General features: G+C 40.1%; 1 protein-coding gene across 1 annotated transcript in view; it reads right to left on the reverse strand.

Annotated features, from left to right (window-relative positions):
* PHLPP2 (PH domain and leucine rich repeat protein phosphatase 2) overlaps positions 1-22,082 on the reverse strand; it is a 97,297-nt gene that overhangs the window by 50,277 nt on the left and 24,938 nt on the right. The window contains exon 4 of the mRNA XM_064273808.1: positions 194-384. Within this exon, the coding sequence (XP_064129878.1) occupies positions 194-384 (191 nt within the window). The remainder of the gene's footprint in view (positions 1-193; positions 385-22,082) is intronic.

Consider the following 22,082-nt stretch of genomic DNA (forward strand, 5'->3'; position numbering starts at 1 on the left):
CTCTCTTTTGCTTAAGACTAAGTCGGTTTATTGAAATCTAAGCATTCTAAAATACAAACTTTGTAATGTAATCTTTAATAATTTCATGCAGGGTTTTTTTAAAAAAAGATGAAAAAAAAAGCTAAAAAAGCACATGTGATTTTTCTTAACTAAGAGAATCAAACGAACAATAAATTATCTTTGTGAGTCTTACCTTTCCCCCAACCAGAGGCAAAATGTGCATCTTTCCAGTTTGACAGTCCTTCACTGAGGAAACAATGAGGCAGGTGCCACAGAGGACAACTAGGCGTTCAGCCCACTTATGCAGCTGGGTCTTTCCCTTGCGTACATTATAGATGCCAGACAGGAGGATTCGGTCCAGATGATCCACCTGGCATGGTTTTTCTGTAAAGAAAACAGTATTTCAGAATCTATTATGAAAGCAGTACTGAAAAGAATACTGAAAGGGAAAAAGAAACTATAATGTACCAATATTCAGTAACCTTATTTATAGATATAAGTAACCAAGCAATACAAGTATTAGCAAATAGGATCTCAGTCCTAAAATATTATCTATCACTGAAGTTCTACAGTGAAGAACCTGTGAATTTTGGCCTAAGAAGCAAGATTTTACTTTGGATGCCATTGTTAATCTTTCTTTCAACAGCCAAATCTCCTGTGTATACAGTACTGTGGAGTAGTTAAGATGAGGGACATGGCAGTCAGAAAAACTTGGGTTTGAATCTTGATTCTGTCACTTACTGTTGCCTTGAACTACTTAATCTCATTGAGCTTTACTTTCCTCATCTATGAAGTTTGGATCTTAATACTACCTGCCTTCAGGAGATTCTTGTAAAAATTAAGATAAAAGCAAAGTGCTATTTATAGTGGAACAACAATTTGAATAATTACATGAAAGGGGGACTAGAAATGTGAGCCTAGAGCTTAGGAAATTCAGATCTAGGTGTCAGGTACGTGAAAATGTTAAAGTTGTAGGAGTTGTTACTATTATCTTGGAAAGTATACTTACATACAGGAAAAGAAAAAGGCTAAAGACAGAACATTTATTATCATAACTACTATTTGTTATACCCTAACTAAGTGCTAGGTGCCCTGGTAGCGCAATGGTTAAGAGCTAAGCTGATAATCCAAAGGTCAGCGGTTTGAATTTACCAGCCACTCCTTGGAAACCCTATGGGGCAGACTACAGGGTTGCTATGAGTCGGAATCAGCTAAGGGCTGAGTGCGTACTAATGGACAACTACCATAGCCTCCACCAAACTGAGTCCAGCACAACTAGATGGTGCCTAGCTACCACCACAGACTGCTCTGACAGTGATCACAACACAGGGTCCAGACAGAGCTGGAGAAAAACGTAGAACAAAATTCTAACTGAAAAAAAAAAAAAAAAAGACCAGACCTACTGGTCTGACAGAGACTAGAGAAACCCCTAGAGTATGGCCCCAGACACCCTTTTAACTCAGTACCGAAGTCACTCCTGAGGTTCATCCTTCACCCAAAGATTAGAGAGGCCCATAAAACAAAATGAGACTAAGTGGGCACACCAACCCAGGGACAAGGATGAGAAGAGAGGGGGGGACAGGAAAGCTGGGTAAAGGGGAGAGTGCTGATGCGTCATGGGGTTGGCAACGAATGTCATAAAACAATATGTGCATTAATTGTTTAGTGAGAAAGTAATTTGCTCTGTAAATCTTCATCTAAAGCACAATAAAAAAATTAAAAAAAAAAGATAAATATGGAACCTCAAAATAAATTTCAAACTTTCAACAGGCCCTCTATACACTATTAAAAAAAAAAAAACAAAAAACCTGCTATTGAAAGTATTTCAGTAGAAAAATTTAAGAAGCAGTAGTAGCTCAATCCTTAGTCAATTCCAACTCACAGCAACCCTACAGGACAGAGCAGAACTGTCCCATAGGGTTTCCAAGAAGCAGCTGCTGGATTCGAACTGCTGACCTTTTGGTTATCAGCCGAGCTCTTAACCATTGTGCCACCAGGGCTCCCAGTACTTAGTAAGGGTGTTAACAAATGGTAGTTATGATAAAAGAAGTTCTGTCTTTAGCTTTTTTTCACCTCTATATAAGTATACGTTCCAAGAGAATCTTAACAACTCCCACAGCTTTAACATCTTCACCTACCTAACTCCTAGATTTGAATTTCCTAAGCTTTAGTCCTGCATTTTTATCTGCCAGACATTTCCAATTGCATGTTTACCAGCATTTTAAATTAAACATTTCTGAAACCGATTCATCATCATCCCTGCAAACCAGGTCCTTCTCACAACTCAAGCCCTGCCATCCTCCTAAAGACACCCAGGCTCAAAACCTAGGAGTCAGTTTCAACTCTTACGTTGTCTTCCTCAACTTCCTTTTTCAATCAACTCGGATTATTCCTCAAAAAAGTCTCCTATATGAACAATTCCTTCCTGTACCCTAGTTCAAACCCCTATTAATTCATATCTGAATAATTATCCACATTGGTACCAGATTCATCTTCCTCTGGCTCACGTGGATCCCATCATTTCTAGTTACCACCTGCCAAATGAAGGCTAAACTCTTTATACTGCATTGAAGGCTCTGAGCAATTTGGACTTAAATAATCTGTGATTCATAGAACATGGGTGTAACTTCTAATTCCCCACCTACGCCTTCCTTTCCATTTCTGTTTACTGAAATCCTGTCAGTTTTTAAAAAACCAACTCAAATACTCCTTCATCACAAAGACTTCTCTAATTTCTACAGACTGCCTTGATTTTCCAGAAAAGAACACTAAATGGTAACTTCCCAATCAGCTATCAAAATATAGAGGTATATTAATTAAAACAGCTTTGGTACTGACACAAGAAAACACAAATAGATCAATGGAACAGAACTGAATGCAGAAATAGGCCCTGGCCTGTACAGGAACGTGGTATAATAGTAGTGATGTTTTAAAACAGTAGGAAGAGGATGAGCTATTCCATAAATGTTGGGACAACTGGCTACCCAGCACTTTAAAAAATATAAAAGTATTAAAAGAAAATAAAGAATATGTTTACAACCTAGGATAGTAAAGGAATGCAAATGCATTAAACAAAATGATTGATAAACATAACTAAATAAAATTTTAAAACTTCTATACATTAATACACAAGGAACAAAATTAAAAACAAGTTATAGGCTGGAAAAAAAATGTGTCACAAATATAGTATCCAAAGGGTGAATATTCAGAATACATAAAGAAGTCAGTCAAATCAATATTAATAAGATAAATATACACAAAAATGTGAACAGGTAACTCAAAGGAAAAGAAACCTAAATATTCTAAGAAAATATAAAACAATATTTAGCCATACTACCAATCAGGGAAACAAAAAGTAAAGCAACAAGACCATTATTTTATCCACCATATTAGTAAAAATTAAAAATGTTAATAATATTGAAAAAGTGATAATATGGCCAAGGGGTACTCTGGATACGGTACTGATAAGATATAAATTTGTTCTGCCACAGTAATTATTAATGTTCTAAATATGTATATGTAAGTGTACACATTCTATGACCCAATTATTTCATGTTTAAAGATCTACCCTAAAGGGAATCACAAGTGCTAAAAGAGGCAATTTTACAGCAATGCTCTTTGTAATAGTCAAAAAGTGGAAACAATGTAAAGGTCCATCACTAGGAAAACAGTTATATTAACTATAATACATACATGATACATAATACTATGCAATAAAAAATGCACATAAAAGACAAGTTTATACATGCTAATAAGAAAAAATTTCTAAAGCATATTGTTGGGTGAATAAAAGCATGAAGACCAATACCAAATGACACTATATAAAAGTAAAATTATCTATTTCTACAATTACATATTACAGAAGAATAAAACTTAGAAAATTCTAAAAGGGAATAAATATAATTAATAATAGTGGTTATACATGAAGTAGAGCCCTGGTGGCGCAGTGGTTAAAAAACTTAGTTGCTAACTGAAAGGTTTGTGGTTCGAACCCACCAACCACTCTATGGGGGAAAGATGTTGCAGTCTGTTTCCTTAAAGATTACAGCCTTGGAAACTCTATGGAGCAGGTTCTACTCTGACCCTATAGGGTTGCTATGAGTTGGAACCAACTCCGCAGGAAAGGGCTTTTTAAATATATGAAGCAGTAAATGGGTTTGGAGGAAGTGATTTTTAAAAATTAAAGCATTACAGAGAAAGAATATATTCATACATTACTTCTATAATTAAAAGTAAAACTTTTGAAAGGGAAAAATATGTAATACATACAAATGTAAAAGATGCATAAAAAATAAGGCTAAGAACTTTGGTGAAGGGTAAGACAGTACACAAAACTGGGGAAGCCAGCACAACTTGTCCAACGCAAGGTCATGGAAGCTCCACAGACACATACAAACTCCCTGAGGGACTGAATTACTGGGCTGAGGACTGTGGGGACAAAGGTCTTGGGGAAATCAGGATCAAATGGCATAACATAATTTATAAAGAGAATGTTCTACATTCTACTTTGGTGAGCAGCATCTGGAGTCTTAAAAGCAAGGGAGAATGAAAAAAAAAAAAAAAAAACAAAGAAACAAGGGAAAGATTAGTCCAAAGGACTAACGGACCACAACTACCACAGCCTCCACCAGACTGAGTCCAACACAACTGGGTGGTGCCTGGCTACCACCACAGACTGCTCTGACAGGGATCACAATAGAGGGTTCGGACAAAGCTGGAAAAGAATGTAGAACAAAAATCTAACTCAAAAAAAGACCAGACTTACTGGCCTGACAGAGACTGGATAAAACCCCAAGAATATGGCCTCTGGATGCCCTTTTAGCTCAGTAATGAAGTCACTCCTGAAGATCACTCTTCAGCTAAAGATTAAAGAGACTCATAAAACAAAATAGGACTAAAGGGGCACACCAACCCAGGGGCAAGGAAGAGAAGGCAGGAGGAGACAGGAAAGCTGATGATTGGGAACCCAAGGTAGAGAAGGGAGAGTGCTGACATGTCATTGAGTCGGTAACCAATGACGCAAAACAATACGTGTACTAGTTGTATAATGAGAAGCTAGTTTATTCTGTAAACCTTCATCTAAAGTACATTAACAAAAAAATTAAAAAACCAACCACTCATCAAGTGGTAGACAAAAAAAATAAGACTAAGAAAATACGAAATCATTGGCAAGAAAGAAGTAAACGTATCTCTATTTGCAGATGACATGATCTTACACACAGAAAACCCTAAAGAATCCTCAAGAAAACTACGGAAACTAATTCAAGAGTTCAGCGGAGTATCCAGAAACAAGATAAACATAAAAAAATCAGTTGGATTCCTCTACACCAACAAAAAGAATATTAATGAGGAAATCACCACATCAATATGATTTACAATAACCCCCAAGAAAATAAAATACTTAGGAATAAATCTTACCAGAGATGTAAAAGACCTATACATAGAAAACTACAAGACACTACTGCAAGAAGCCAAAAGAGACCTGCATAAGTGGAAAAACACACCCTGCTCATGGATAGGAAGACTTAACATTGTAAAAACGTCTGTTCTACCAAAAACCATCTACAGATATAATACAATTCCGATCCAAATCCCAACGACATTTTTTAACGTGATGGAGAAACAAATCACCAACTTCATATGGAAGTAAGGGAAGGAAGATCCGAATAAGTAAAGCATTAGTGAAAAAGAAGAACAAAGTGGGAAGCCTCACTCTACCTGATTTTAGAACCTATTATATTGCCACAATAGTCAAAACAGCCTGGTACTGGTACAACAACAGATACATAGACCAATGGAACAAAATTGAGAATCCAGACATAAATCCACCCACATATGAGCAGTTGATACTTGACAAAGGCCCAAAACAGTTAAATGGGGAAAAGACAGTCTGTTTAACAAATGGTGCTGGCATAACGGGATATTCATCTGTAAAAAAATGAAACAAGACTCATACCTCACACCACGCACAAAAACTAACTCGAAAAGGATTAAAGACCTAAATATAAAATCTAAAAAGATAAAGATCATGGAAGAAAAAATAGGGACAATGCTAGGAGATCTAATACATGGCATAAACAGTACACAATACATTACTAAAAATGCAGAAGAGAAACCAGATAACTGGGAGCTCCTAAAAATCAAACACCTATGCGCATCCAAAGAGTTCACCAAAAGAGTCAAAACATTACCTACAGACTGGGAAAAAGTTTTTAGCTATGACATTTCTGATCAACGGCTGACCTCTAAAATCTACAAGATACTGCAAAACTTCAACTACAAAAAGACAAACAACCCAATTAAAAAATGGGCACGGGGGAGAAGCGGAGCCAAGATGGCGGAAAAGACAGCCGCTTCTGTGGACACCTCTTTACAACACAGACCTGAAAAAACAAGTGAAATGAGTATATTTGTGACAAGCTGGGAGCCCTGAGGTTCAAAGGCAAGCTTAGACAATGAACTGAGGGGGAGGGGAAGGAAGAGACCCTTCAGAAGCAGAAAGGAGTTACCAGACTTGAACCGCGAGGAGCCCTCAGGCACCATTCCTGGAGTGGCAGCGGCGGCAGGCTGGTGCTAGTGTTGGGCCGCAGTTTCCTCAGGGAGAAGCAGCCAGCCACACAGCCTACTCACACCTCCGGAACCAGAGGAGAACGGTGCTCTCAGCAAAAGCTAAGTACTTGCGTGTATTTTAACGTGCCTCCCCCACCCGGAAACCGGATTCAGTGGCTGAATTCTCTGGGCCTGAGATAGGTACTGATGAGCACCTAGAGCCATCCTCCCGGCCCTGAGGAAGGAAGAATTTGCGTTTGGGGGAAAAGATAATTTGCTAGCTCCACTAACTGGGGGAGCTCAGGACAGAAGCAGCTCCTCTCCAGGCATAAACTGTCTGTGGACTTTGAGCACCTTTTCCTTCTACATGGACCTGTGTGGGCTATTTCAGGAGAATAGGCCCTCCTTGGCAGATTCCAACCACTTTAGCTGTGTGGTGGAAACATGGGTGTTTGATGTTTGATATCGCTTTGCCTACTAAACAAGGTCCTCACCTACCCACATCAGGGACCTAAGGACTGGTAGCTCCACTCAGGTCACCCAGCCACCGCGACAGGGGTCCAAAGATAACTGGTACCTCCCAGTCCATGGTCCATCTGCAGAACCCACCTACCAGCACGCTCTAGGAAACAGGGCCACGCTTTCCTCAGAAACACTTGGGGGTCGATTCTCAGCCCCCTGCCTTGTTCAGAGCGTGACACCCTGCTGAAATCAGACACCGGTATATACGCCAATCACCCCTGCCCCTCTAAGACTGTAGGACGGAGCCTGTACCACACACTTGATATCAGCTACCTGGAAACCTGAGCTGAATTCATACAAGAAAACTGAATGGACTCCTAGACTGATATACCTGATAACAGCTCTAGCCAGCTGGGAACAGGACAACGGACCTCCAAAGGTGAAAATAATCAAGCTAGCTCACTCAAGCAACCCATAGGGGTATACCAAAACAAAACAAAGCAAGAAACTACGACACAGTAAGCAAGTATAAACTAATACAATAACTTACTGATGGCTCCGAGACAACAGTCAATATTTAGTCACACAAAGAAACTAAAAAAAAAAATTTTTTTTTTTTTTTTAAAGAAACAGACCATGATCACCTCAACAGGCTCTCAAAATAAAGAATCCAGGGATCTTCTAGAAGAAAGTGCATTCCTGGAATTACCAGATGCAGAATACAAAAGTTTAATACACAGAACCCTTCAAGACATCAGGAAGGAAATGAGGCAATACACAGAACAAGCCAGGGAACACACAGTTAAAGGAACTGAAGAAATTAGAAAGATTATTCAGAAACATAATGAAAAGTTTAATAGGCTGGAAAAATCCATTAGACAGGCAGCAATCAGAAATTCAGAAGATTCACAAAATTACAGAAGTAGACAACTCAATAGAAAGTCAGAGGAGCAGAACTGAGCAAGTAGAAGCTAGAATTTCTGAACTCGGAGATAAATCACTTGGCACTAATATATTTGAAGAAAAATCAGATAAAAGAATTTAAAAAAATGAAGAAACCTTAACAATTATGTGGGACTCTATCAAGAGAAATAACCTATGAGTGATTGGAGTGCCAGAACAGGGAGGGATAACAGAAAACATAGAGAGAATAGCTGAAGATTTGTTGGCAGAAAACTTCCCTGATATCATGAGAGATGAGAAGATATCTATTCAACATGCCCATCGAACTCCACATAATGTAGATGTTAAAAGGAAGTCACCAAGACATATTATAATCAAACTCGTCAAAACCAAAGATAAAGAGAGAATTATAAGAGCTGCGAGGGATAAACGAAAAGTCACCGATGAAGGAGAGCCAGTAAGAATAAGCTCAGACTACTAAGCAGAAACCATGCAGGCAAGAAGGCAATGGGATGACATATTTAAAAAATCGAAGGAAAAAAATTGCCTGCCAAGAATCATATATCCAGCAAAACTGTCTCTTAAATATGAAGGTGAAATTAAGGCATTTCCAGATAAACACAAGTTGAGGGAATTCATAAAAACCAAACCAAAACTACAAGAAATACTAAAGGGAGTTCTTTGGTTAGACTATCAATAATATCAGGTATCAACCCAAGACTAGAACACTGGGCAGAGCAACCAGAAGTCAACCCAGATAGGGAAATCCAAAAAAAACAAAGCAAGATTATTAAAAAAAAAAAAAAAAAACTCAAAACAGGGTAACAGCAATGTTATATAAAAGAAGACAACATTAGAATAATAAAGAGGGACTAAGAAATGTAATCATACACCTTCCATATGGAGTGGAAGGTACAGCAATACAAAGAAATAAAAGTTAGGTTTAAATTTAGAAAAATAGGGGTAAATAATAAAGTAACCACAAAGGAGAGAAATTATCCTACTCATCAAAATAAAATAAAAGAAAAAAATAGAGACTCAGCAGAAACAAAATCAACAAAAACAAATATGAGGAAAGGGCAATATGTAAAGATAATCTACTCAGCAGATAAAATTAAGTGGGAAAAAGAAACTGCCAATAGCACACAAAAAAAGACATCAAAATGTTAGCACTAAACTCATAAAAAAACTCATAACTATCCATAATTACCCTGAATGTAAATGGACTAAATGCACCAATAAAGAGACAGAGAGTGGCAGAATGGATTAAAAAACAAGATCCGTCTATATGCTGCCTACAAGAGACAACCTTAGACTTAGAGACACAAACAAACTAACCTTAAAGGATGGAAAAAAATATATCAAGCAAACAACAATCAAAAAAGAGCAGGAGGGGCGATATTAATTTCTGACAAAATAGACTTTAAAGTTAAATCCATTAGAAAGGGACAATACACCAAGAAGATATAACCATATTAAATATTTATGCACCCAATGAGAGGGCTGCAAGATACATAAAACAAACTCTATCAGCACTGAAAAGTGAGACAGACAGCTCCACAATAATAGTAGGAGACTTCAACACACCACTTTCGGTGAAGGACAGGACATCCAGAAAGAAGCTCAATAATGACACGGAAGATCTAAATACCACAATCAACCAACTTGACCTCATAGACATATACAGAACACTACACCCAACAGCAAACAAGTGTACTTTCTTTTCTAGTGCACATGGAACATTCTCTAGAATAGATCACATATTAGGTCATAAAGCAAGCCTTAGCAGAATCCAAAACATAGAAATATTACAAAGCATCTTCTCTGACCATAAGGCCATAAAAAGTGGAAATCAATAACAGGAAAAGCAGGGAAAAGAAATCAAACACTTGGAAACTGAACGATACCCTGCTCAAGAAGCAACGGATTATAGAAGACATTAAGGATGGAATAAGGAAATTCATAGAATCCAAAAATGAAAACACTTCCTATCAGAGCCTTTGGGACACAGCAAAGCGGTCCTCAGAGGCCAATTTATATCAATAAACATACACATCCAAAAAGAACAAAGGGCCAAAATCAAAGAATTATCCCCAACAAATAGAAAGGGAGCAACAAAAGAAACCCACAGGCACCAGAAGGAAACAAATAATAAAAATTAGAGCTGAACTAAATGAAATAGAAAACAGAAAAACAATTAAAAGAATTAACAAGACCAAAAGCTGGTTTTTTGAAAAAAAATCAACAAAATTGATAAAGCACTGGCAAACTGACCAAAGAAAAACAGGAGAGGAACCAAATAACCCAAATAAGAAATGAGATGGGCGATATTACAAGAGACTCAACTAAAATTAAAAGAATCATATCAGGTTACTATGCAAAATTGGACTCTAACAAATTTAAAAACCTAGAAGAAATGGATGAATTCCTAGAAACACACTACCCACCTAAACTAACACAAAGAGGCAGAACAACTAAATAGACCCATAACAAAAGAAGAGATTGAAAAAGTAATCAAAAAACTCCCAACAGCAGAGAGCAGTGGATGCACACCGCAAATTCTCATAAGACAAGACTTAATGGTCTCACTGAGACTGGAAGGACCCTGGTGGTCATGGCCCCCAGACGTTCTGTTGGCCCAGGACAGGAACCATTCCCGAAGCTAACTCTTCAGACATGGATTGGACTGGACAATGGGTTGGAGAGGGATGCTGGTGAGGAGTGAGCTACTTGGATCAGGTGGACACTTGAGACTATGTTGGCATCTCCTGCTTGGAGTGGAGATGAGAGGATGGAGGGGGTTAGAAGCTGGCGAAAAGGACACAAAAAGAGAGAGTCGAGGGAGACAGTAGGCTGTCTCATAAGGGGGAGAGTAATTGGGAGTGTGTAGCAAGGTGTATATGGGTTTCTGTGTGAGAGACTGACTTAATTTGTAAACTTTCACTTAAAGCAGCATAAAAATTATTTTTTAAAAAAAACAAAAAACTCCCAACAAAAAAAAGCCCTGGACCAGGCTGCTTCACTGCAGAGTTCTACCAAACTTTCAGAGAAGAGTTAACACCACTACTACTACTAAAGGTATTTCACAGCATAGAAAAGGATGGAATACTACCAAACTCATTCTACAAAACCACCATATCCCTGATACCAAAAACCAAGTAAAGACACCACAAGAAAAGAAAATCATAGGCCTATATCCCTCATGAACGTAGATGAAAAATCCTCAACAAAATTCTAGCCAATTCAACAACATAACAAAAAAATAATTCACCATGAACAACTGTGATTCATACCAGGTATGCAGGGATGGTTCAACATTAGAAAAACAATTAATGTAATCCACCACATAAATACAACAAAAGACAAGAATCACATGATTTTATCAATTGATGCGGAAAAGGCATTTGACAAAGTTCGACCCCCATTCATGATAAAAACTCTCAGCAAAATAGGAATACAAGGAAAATTCCTCAATATAATAAAGGGTATTTATACAAAGCCAACAGCCAACATCACCCTAAATGGAGAGAGCCTGAAAGCCTTCCCATTGAGATCGCGAACCAGACAAGGATGCCCTTTATCACCACTCTTACTCAACATTCTGCTGGAAGTCCTAGCCAGAGCAATTAGGCTAGACAAAGAAATAAAGAGCATCCAGATTGGGAAGGAAGAAGTAAAAGTATCTCTATTTGCAGATGACATGATCTTACACAAAGAAAACCCTAAAGAATCCTCAAGAAAACTACTGAAACTAATAGAAGAGTGCAGCAGAGTATCCAGAAACAAGATAAACATAAAAAAATCAGTTGGATTCCTCTACACCAACAAAAAGAACATCGAAGAGGACATCACCAAATCAATGCCATTTACAGGAGCCCCCAAGAAGATAAAATACTTAGGAATAAATCTTACCAGAGATGTAAAAGACTTATACAAAGAAAACTACAGTACACTTCTGCAAGAAACCAAAAGAGACTTACATAAGTGGAAAAACGTACCTTGCTCATGGACAGGGAGACTTAACATTATAAAAATGTCTATTCTACCAAAAGCGATCTATACATTTAATGCAATTCTAATCCAAATCCCAAGGACATTCTTTAATGAGATGGAGAAACAAGTCATCAACTTCTTATGGAAGGGAAAGAAGCCCTGGATAAATAAGGCATTACTGAAAAAGAAGAACAAAGTGGGAGGCCTTACTTTACCTGATTTTAGAACCTATTATACTGCCACAGTAGTCAAAACAGCCTGGTACTGGTAAAACAACAGATACACGGACCAATGGAACAGAATTGAGAATCCAGACATAAATCCATCCACATATGAGCAGTTGATATTTGACAAAGGTCCCAAAACAGTTAAATGGGAAAAAGACAGTCTTTTTAACAAAGGTGCTAGCATAACTGGATATCCATTTGCAAAAAAATGAAACAAGACCCATATCTCACTCCATGCACAAAAACGAGCTCAAAATGTATCAAAGACCTAAATATAAAATCTAAAACAATAAAGATCATGGAAGAAAAAATAGGGACAACGTTAGGAGCCCTAATACATGGCATAAACACTATACAAAACATTATTAAGAATGCAGAAGAGAAACTAGAAAACTGGGAGCTCCTAAAAATCAAATACCTATGCTCACCCAAAGACTTAAAAAAGCTTAAAAAGACTACCTACAGACTGGGAAAAAGTTTTTAGCTATGACATTTCTGATCAGCGTCTGATCTCTAAAATCTACATCACACTGCAAAAACTCAACTGCAAAAAGACAAATAACCCAATTAAAAAATGGGCAAAAGATATGAATAGACACTTCACTAAAGAAGACATTCAGGTAGCTAACAGATATATGAGTAAATGTTCACGATCATTTGCCATTAGAGAAATGCAGATCAAAACTACAATGAGATTTCATCTTACTCCAACAATGCTGGCATTAATCCAAAAAACACAAAATAATAAGTGTTGGAGAGGCTGTGGAGAGACTGGAACACTTCTACACTGCTGATGGGAATGTCAAATGGTACAACCACTTTGGGAATCGATTTGGTGCTTCCTTAAGAAGCTAGAAACAGAACTACCAAACGATCCAGCAATCCCACTCCTTGGAATATATCCTAGAAAAATAAGAGACTTTACACAAACAGATATATGCACACCCATGTTTACTGCAGCACTGTTTACAATAGCAAAAACATGGAAGCAACCAAGATGCCCATCAATGGATGAATGGATAAATAAATTATGGTATATTCACACAATGTAATAGTACGCATCAATAAAGAACTGTGAGGAATCTGTGAAACATTTCATAACATGGAGGAACCTGGAAGGCATTATGCTGAGTGAAATTAGTCAGTTGCAAAAGGACAAATATTGTAGAAGACTACCATTATAAGAACTTGAGAAATAGTTTAAACTGAGAAGAAAACATTCTTTTGTGGTTACGAGAGGAGGGAGGGAGAGTGGGAGAGGGCTATTCACTAATTAGATGGTAGATAAGAACTACTTTAGGTGAAGGGAAAGACAGCACACAATACAGGGGAGGTCAGCACAACTGGACTAAGCCAAAAGCAAAGAAGTTTCCTGAATAAACTGAACGCTTCGAAGGCCAGTGTAGCAGGGGCAGGGTTTTGGGGGCCATGATTTCAGGGGACATCTAAGTCAACTGCCATAATAAAGTGTATTAAGAAAACATTCTGCATCCCACTTTGAAGAGTGGCATCTGGGGTCTTCAACACTAGCAAGCAGCCATCTAAGATGCATCAGTTGGTCTCAACCCACCTGGATCAAAGGAGAATGAAGAACACCAAGGACACAAGGCGATTACGAGCCCAAGAGACAGAAAGGGCCACATGAACCAGAGACTACATCATCCTGAGACCAGAAGAACTAGATGGTGCCCAGCTACAACCCATGACTGCCCTGACAGGGAACACAACAGAGAACCCCTGAGGGAGCAGGAGAGCAGTGGGATGCAGACCCCAAATTCTCATAAAAAGACCAGACTTAATGGTCTGACTGAGAATGGAAGGACCCTGGTGGTCATGGCCCCCAGACCTTCTGTTGACCCAGGACAGGAACCATTCCTGAAGCCAACTCTTCAGACACGGATTGGACTGGACAATGGGTTGGAGAGGGATGCTGGTGAGGAGTGAGCTTCTTGGATCAGGTGGACACTTGAGTCTATGCTGGCATCTCCTGCCTGGAGGGTAGATGAGAGGGTAGAGGGGGGTTAGAAGCTGGCGAAATGGACACGAGAAGAGAGAGTAGAGGGAGAGAGCAGACCGCCTCATTAGGGGGAGAGTAATTGGGAGTATGTAGCAAGGTGTATATAAGTTTTTATGTGAGAAACTGACTTGATTTGTAAACTTTCACTTAAAGCACAATAAAAACTATATATATATAAAAAAAAAAGCAACAGATCAATCCAAGGGAAAAAAAATAAAATAATAAAGTTAATAACAGAAAAAAAAAAAATGAGCAAAGGATATGAACAGACACTTCACTAAAGAAGACATTCAAGTAGCTAACAGCAACATGAGGAAATGCTCATTATCAATAGCCAATAGAGAAATGCAAATTAAAGCTACAAGGAGATTCCATCTCACTCCAACAAACCAAACCAAACCCAGTGCCATTGAGTCGATTCCAACTCATAGTGACCCTATAGGACAGAGTAGAACTGCCCTATAGAGTTTCCAAGGAGCGCCTGGCGGATCTGAACTGCCAACCCTTTGTTAGCAGCCATAACTCTTAAGCACTATGCCACCAGGGTGTCCAACAAGCCTGGCATTAATCCAATAAATGGTGGAGAGACTGGAACACTTGTACACTGCTGGTGGAAATGTAAAATGGTACAACCACTTTGGAAATTGATTTAGCGCTTCCTTAAAAAGCCAGGAATAGAACTACCATATGATTCTGCAATCCCACTCCTTGGAATATATCCTAAAGAAATAAGAACCTTTACATGAACAGATATATGCACACCCATGTTCATTGCAGCACTGTTTACAATAGCAAAAAGATGGAAGCAACCAAGGTGCCCATCAACAGATCAATGGATAAATAAATTATGGTATATTCACATAATGGAATACTATGCATCAATAAAGAACAATGATGAATCCTTGAAACATTTCGTAACATGGAGGAATCTGGAAGGCATTATGCTGAGTGAAATTAGTTGGCTGCAAAACAACAAATATTGCATAAGACCACTATTATAAGAACTCAGGAAATAGTTTAAACAAAGAAGAGAATATTCTTTGATTGTTATGAAAGGAGGGAGCGAGGGAGGGAGAGGGGTATTCACGAATTAGATAGTAGATAAGAACTATTTTAGGTGAAGGGAAAGCCAACACACAACAGGAGAGGTCAGCAGAACTGGACTAAACCAAAAGCAAAGAAGTTTCCTCAATAAACTGAACACTTTGAAGGCCAGTGTAGCAGGGGCGGGGGCCTGGGGACCATGGTTTCAGGGTACATCTAAGTCAATTGGCATAATAAAATCTATTAAGAAAACATTCTGTATCCCACTTTGGAGAGCGGTGTCTGTGGTCTTAAACTCTATCTAGTGGCCATCTAAGATGTTTCAATTGGTCTCAACCGGCCTGGATCAAAGGAGAATGAAGAACACCAGAGACACAACGTAATTATGAACCCAAGAGGCAGAAAGGGCCACATATACCAGAGACTACATTAGCCTGAGACCAGAAGAAATAGATGGTGTCCAGCTACAACCGATGACTGTCCTGACAGGGAATACAAGAGAGAATCCCTGAGGGAGCAGGAGAGCAGCAGGATGCAGACCCCAAATTCTCATAAAAAGACCAGACTTAATGGTGTGACTGAGACTAGAATGATCCCATAGGTCACGGTCCCCAGACCTTCTGTTAGCCCAAGACAGGAACCATCCCCAACACCAACTCTTCAGACAGGGATTGGACTGGACTATGGCATAGACAATGACACTGGTGAAGAATGAGCTTTTTGGATCAAATAGGCACATGAGACTATGTTGGCATCTCCTGTCTGAAGGGGAGATAAGAGGGTAGAGGGGGCAGTGTGCTGTCTCATTAAGGGGAGAGCAATTAGGAGTATATAGCAAGGTGTTTATAAATTTTTGTATGAGAGTCCAACTTGATTTACAAACTTTCACTTAAAGGACAATAAAAATTAAAAAAAAAACACAATCATAAAAGTAGTTATATTAGGATGGTGGGATGTTTTTCTAATATGATATTACCCCTAGCTTTCAAAAATGACGTTTAAAATACGCAAATAAACACATTATTTTACAATTTGGTCACTCTGCCATTTTCAACACATGACTTCAAGCATTGCTCTGATTATCCCACCCAGGCTCATAAAAACAGGAAAAGAGCACTGAGGAGCCTACACAGAAGGCTTTCGGAGCCAGGTGTAGAAGTGGCACACATCAATTCCACTCCATACCATTGAAGAAAATTTCATTACCTGTGCACATTTAACTGCAAGTAAGGCTGGGAAAAGAGGTATAGCTGGGCAGTCATGTGGTCAACTACAATTCCATTGCTATGAAGAAGAAAGGAACAGATTTTGATGGACAGATAGTGGTACTGCCACACATAGCTGAGTTTTGTCCATTTTGAACTTAAAATGAATAGAGACATGTTATGTGATTATTTTGTGTCTGGCTTCTCTTATTTATGTTTATGCTCTTTGGACTTTGTTTTACATAGTGTGTGCAGAGTACAGTACAGAAAGAAATGTTCTGGCTGGGAGTCGCCCTACTTTCACTATAGTCCCAGAACTACCACTTCACCAGTAAATTACACCCTCGAGACTCCACTTCCTCGAATACATATGAGGGAGTTGATTAGTGTACTCTCTAATCTCTGAAACTGATCATGCTAGCTGCTCATCTTTAGTGAAATGTTATTTCCACTGTTTTTAGAGCAAAAATAACGAAATTGCACTGAACCAACCATTCCGCTCACTTCCCCCCCAGCACTCCCACTCCAGTATGATGGATAACTAGTATTTGCATAGTGGCTGCCTGGGATATTTGGTGCCTTTTATACTGAGCGAACACAACATTAACCTGTTTGACTTAAGCTCTGATGACCCTGGCTACATTAACACTATATTCTAACTAAGCGAATTCATCAAGCACTCTACTCATTAAATATTTTAAGGTATTTGCTTCAAAGAGAATACTTCAAAATATCTTTCCTTCTAGTTGTCTCTAGCTTCAAGAACGGGGTGGTTGGAAGAAAAAGAAGGGTTAGAAGGAAGTATACTTTTTCTGGTGGTTTTAAGGTATGTCCAGAGACTCTTTGATACTCCTCCCTTTATAAGCTGGAGCCTAATTTCCCTCTCTTTACAGTGGGCTGTACTTAGTGACTCATTCCTAGAAAACAGAATGTGGTAGAAATGACAGTAATTTACACAGGCAAGGTTATAAAAGGCATTGAGGCCATGTGTATGCTTGCATGTGTTTTGTGTGTCTCAGTCTCTCTCACATCACTGGAAGAAGCCTGCTGCCGTATCATGAAAACACTTAGGCAGCCCTATGGAGAGGTCCACATGGTGAGGAGCTGAGGTCTCCTGCCAACAGCTGGCAAGGAACCAAGACCTGCTATCAACAGCCATGTGAGTAAGCCATCTTTAAAATGAATCCTCCAGCGCCCCCATCAAGCCTTCAGATGTTTGCAGTCCGAAACAACAGACTGATCGCAATCTCATGAGACCAGAGCCAGAACAAGCCATGGATTAGACAGGTCCATAAAACAAAATGAGACTAAATGGGCACACCAGCCCAGGGGCAAGGACAAAAAGACAGGAGGGGAAAGGAAAGCTGGTAACGGGGAACCCAAGGTTGAGAAGGGGAGAGTGTTGACATGTTGTGAGATTGGCAACCAATGTCACAAAACAATATGTGTGTTAATTGTTTAATGAGAAACTTGTTTGCTCTGTAAACCTTCATCTAAAGTACAATAAAAAAAATCAAAAAACAAACAAAAGGAATGAACTTCTAATACATTCTAAAACATAAATGAACCTTGAAAACATTATGCTAAGTGAAATAAGCCAGACATAAAAGAACATATATTGCATGAGTCCATTATATAAAATGTCTAGAATAGAAAAATGCATAGAGACAGAAAGTAGATTAGTGGTAACCATGACCTGGAGGAAGGAGAAAATGGGGAGCTATTGCTTAACGGGTGCAGAGCTTGTTTGGAGTGATAAACTTTTGGAAAAATATAGTGATGATGGTTGCAAAACATTGTCAGTGTGATTAAAGCCACTGAATTATACACCTGGCAATGGTTAAAACAGCAAATTTTATGTTGTGATATTTTATCACAACATAAAATTATATAAATAAGGCTGTTTTAGTTATCTACTGGTGCTACAACAGAAATACAAGTGGGTGGTTTATTTAACAAACAGAAATTTATTCTCACAGTTTATGAAGCCAGAAATCTGAATTCAGGGCGCCAGCTCCAGGGGAAGGCTTTCTCTGTGTTGGCTCTGGGTGAAGGTCCTTGTCATCAATCTTCCCCTGAGTCTAGGAGTTTCTCACTACAGGGACTCCAGGTCCAAAAGACATACTCCACTCCTGGTTCTTCTTTCTTAGTGGTAGGAGGTCCCTCTCCTCTCTGTTCACTTTTCTCTTATATATCTCTTAACAGATTGACTCAAGATACAACCTAATCCTGTAGATTGTACCCTGATCGTTAACATCACTGCCTCTAATTTTGCCTCATTAAGATCACAGAGGTTAGGATTTACAACACATAGGGTTATCAGATCACAAAATGGAGGACAACCACACAACACTGGGAGTCATGGACTAGCCAAGTTGACACACATTTTGGGGGGACACAATTCAATCCAGAGCATTTCACCCTTTGGACCCCAAAAATTCATATCCTTGCCACATGTAAAATACATTTACTCCACCATATCATTCCAAAAGTCTTAAATCAACTTCCAGTCCAAATTCCATCCTGGAGCAAAATTCCTCTTCATCTGTGAAATCCAGAAAACAAGTTATCTGCTTCCAAAGTACAATGGTAAAACAGGCACTAGACAGACTTTTCCACTACAAATGGAAGAAACTGGAGGGAAAGAAGGGATAACAGGCATCAAATAAGTCCAAAACCCACCAGACCACATTACATTAGCTCTGAAGGTCTGAAAATAATACTCTGTTCTCTGAGACATTTAGGTTATGGCTCTACCCTCCAGACTCTGGGTGCTAGCCACACTCTCCAGATTCTGGGCGAAGACCCCTTGGCCTGGGGCTTCAGCTCCACTTTCCAGGGCCACTGGGATGGCAACGCTGCTCCATCAGCTTTGGGCAGCCCCATTTTCCTAGTCCGAGTGGTGACCTTACCCCTTTGGCCCCGGCACGCCCCATTCTTCTGCCCCTTGGACATGGCAGCCCCTCCTCTCAGCTTTGGGCAGAACTGGCCCTATCCCACTGGCATGGCCCCATACTCTGGAACTGAGCTGCTGAAGATCTGACCCTTTGAAACCTAGGAGGCTGTGGTTCCACCCTTTGAGACCTTATAGGTTGTGGCCCTACCCTTTGAGACCCAGGCAGCTCTGCTTCCATGCTCCTTGTCTCTCCAGTTTCTGCTTCCTGGTTCCTTGGCCTCTTGGCCCCTTGGCCCCTCAGGCCTCTTGGGCCATCCCAGCCTCTGCCCTGGTCAGGCAAGTGTTACAAAGCCCTTTAGCTCCCAGAGGCACCCCACTCCATCAATAAGCCTTAGCCTGAAGGCACCAAACTCTCTAACTCTATGGGTTGGCAAGCCTAGCTCCACTGATAAGTGCCAGGAGGCACCCCACACTGCCAGGAAGCCACCTGTGTGAAGGCACTCAGCTCTTTCTTGATCCGTGGGTTGATTCCCATGCCATCTTGTGTCAGTTTCCTGGTTCCGCTGATGCCATTTTGCTGCTACTGCCGCTGCCGCTGCCACTGCTACTCACCATCTGCATTGTCTCCAGTGTTACGCTTCTCCTCACTACCTTCTGAGCTCTCACCAGAAATGCCTTTGATGTCCATAATTTCACCAACAGTCTCTTCAAGGCAATCTAGGCTTTTACTATTAGGCACCTTAAAACTCCTCCATCCTCTACACTTTCACATTTTCAAACAAGCTTCCACATTTTTGCTATCTGTTAGAGCAGTACCCAACTCCTGGTACTAAATTCTATCTTAGTCACTGTCTTAGTTATCTAGTGCTGCTGTAACAGAAATACCACAAGTAGATGGCTTAAAAAAAAGAGAAATTTATTCTCTCACACTCCAGTAGGCTAAATGTCCAAATTCAGGGAGCCAACTCTATGGGAAGGTTTTCTCTAGAAATTTATTTCCTCACAGTAAAGTAGGCTAGAGGTCCAAATTGAGGGCACTGGCTCCAGGAGAAGTCTTTCTCTTTCTGTTGGGTCTGGAGGAAGGTCCTTATTATCAGTCTTCCCTTGGTCTGGGAGCTTTTCTGCACAGAAACCTTAGCTCCAAAGGGCATGCTCTGTTTCCAGCACTGCTTTCTTGGTGGTATGTCTCCCAACTCTCTGCTTCCTTCCTTTTCTTTTTCACCTCTTGTAAGATAAAAGATGGTGCAGGCCACACCTCAGGGAAACTCCCTTTACATTGGATCAAGGATGTGACCTTAGTAAAGGTGTTACAATCCCACCCTAATCCTCTTTAACATAAAATTACAATCACAAAATGGAGGACAACCACAAAACATGGGGAATCACGGCCCAGCCAAATTGATATGTACATTTTTTGGGGGGACAAAATTCAATCCATGACATTTCACCCTTTGTCCCCAAAACAATCATGCCCTTGCAACATGCAAAACATATTCATCCCATCATATCATAGCAAAAGTCTTAAATCAACTCCAAGTCCAAAATCCAAAAATTCCTCTTCATCTGTGAAATCTAGAATACAAGTTATCTGCTTCCAAAGGTACAATGGCAGAACAGACACAAGCTAGACATTTCCATTAGAAATGGGAGAAACTGGAGGGAAAGAAGACAACAGGCACCAAGCAAGTCAGCAGAACACATTACATTAGCCCTCATGGCTTGAAAATAATCCTCTGTTCTCTGAGACAATTTACACAATGGCTCTGCCCTCCAGACTTTAGGTACTGGCCACGCTCTCTGGTCCTGAGTGAAAACCCCTTGGCCCTGCACTTCAGCTCTGCCTTTCTGGCCCACTGGAACAGCAACTCTGCTCCCTTGGTTTTAGGTGTACCATTCTCCTAGTCCATTTGAGTGGCGACTCTGCCCTTAGAAACAACAAAGGGCATGACTCCACCCTTTGAAACCCCTGAGGTCATGGCCATACCTTTTGAGACTGAGGCAGCTCAGCTTCTTGTGTTCCTTGTCTCTTTCGCTTCTGCTTCCTGGTTTCTTGGCCTCTCGGCTCTTTGGGCCTCACACTCACATCTGCCCTGCTGGGGCAAGTGTTTCAAAGCTTAGTAGCTCCACCAATAAGTGCCTAAAGGCACCCCACTCTACCAGAAAGCCTCCTGTGCACAAGCATTCAGCTCTCTTACTCTGCAGGTCCGCTCCAGCGCTATCTGGCACTGGTCTCCTGGTTCTGGTGCTGCCAGTTCGCTGTTGCCAGTCCTCTGCTGCTGTTTCTCACCACCTGTGCCTTCTCCAGTGTTAACAGCTCTCCTCACTTCCTTCTGAGTCTTCGATCCATTCACAGTTTCAAAACCGGTGCCATACTTTAGGTATCTCTTAGAGCAGCACCCCACTCCCTCGGTACCAAATTCTGTCTTAGTTATCTAGTGCTGCTATAACAGAAATATCACAACTGGATGACTTCAACAAAGAGAAATTTATTCTCTCACAGTCCAGTAGGCTGGAAGTCTGAATTCAGGGCACCGGCTCCAGTGGAAGGCTTTCTCTAGAAATTTATTTCCTCAGAGTAAAGTAGGCTGGAAGTCCGAATCCAGGGCACCGGTTCCAGGAGAAGGCTTTCCCTCTCTGTTGGCTCTGGAGAAACATCCTTGTCATCAGTCTTTTGGCCTGGGAGCTTCTCCACAGAGGAACCTCAGGTCCAAATGACATGCTCTGCTCCCGGCACTGCTTTCTCGGTGGTATGAAGTCCCCCAACACTATGCTTATTCCCTTTTCTT

This window comes from Loxodonta africana, chromosome 21 (genome assembly GCF_030014295.1).
Source record: "Loxodonta africana isolate mLoxAfr1 chromosome 21, mLoxAfr1.hap2, whole genome shotgun sequence".
In the NCBI taxonomy this organism is placed as follows: domain Eukaryota; kingdom Metazoa; phylum Chordata; class Mammalia; order Proboscidea; family Elephantidae; genus Loxodonta; species Loxodonta africana.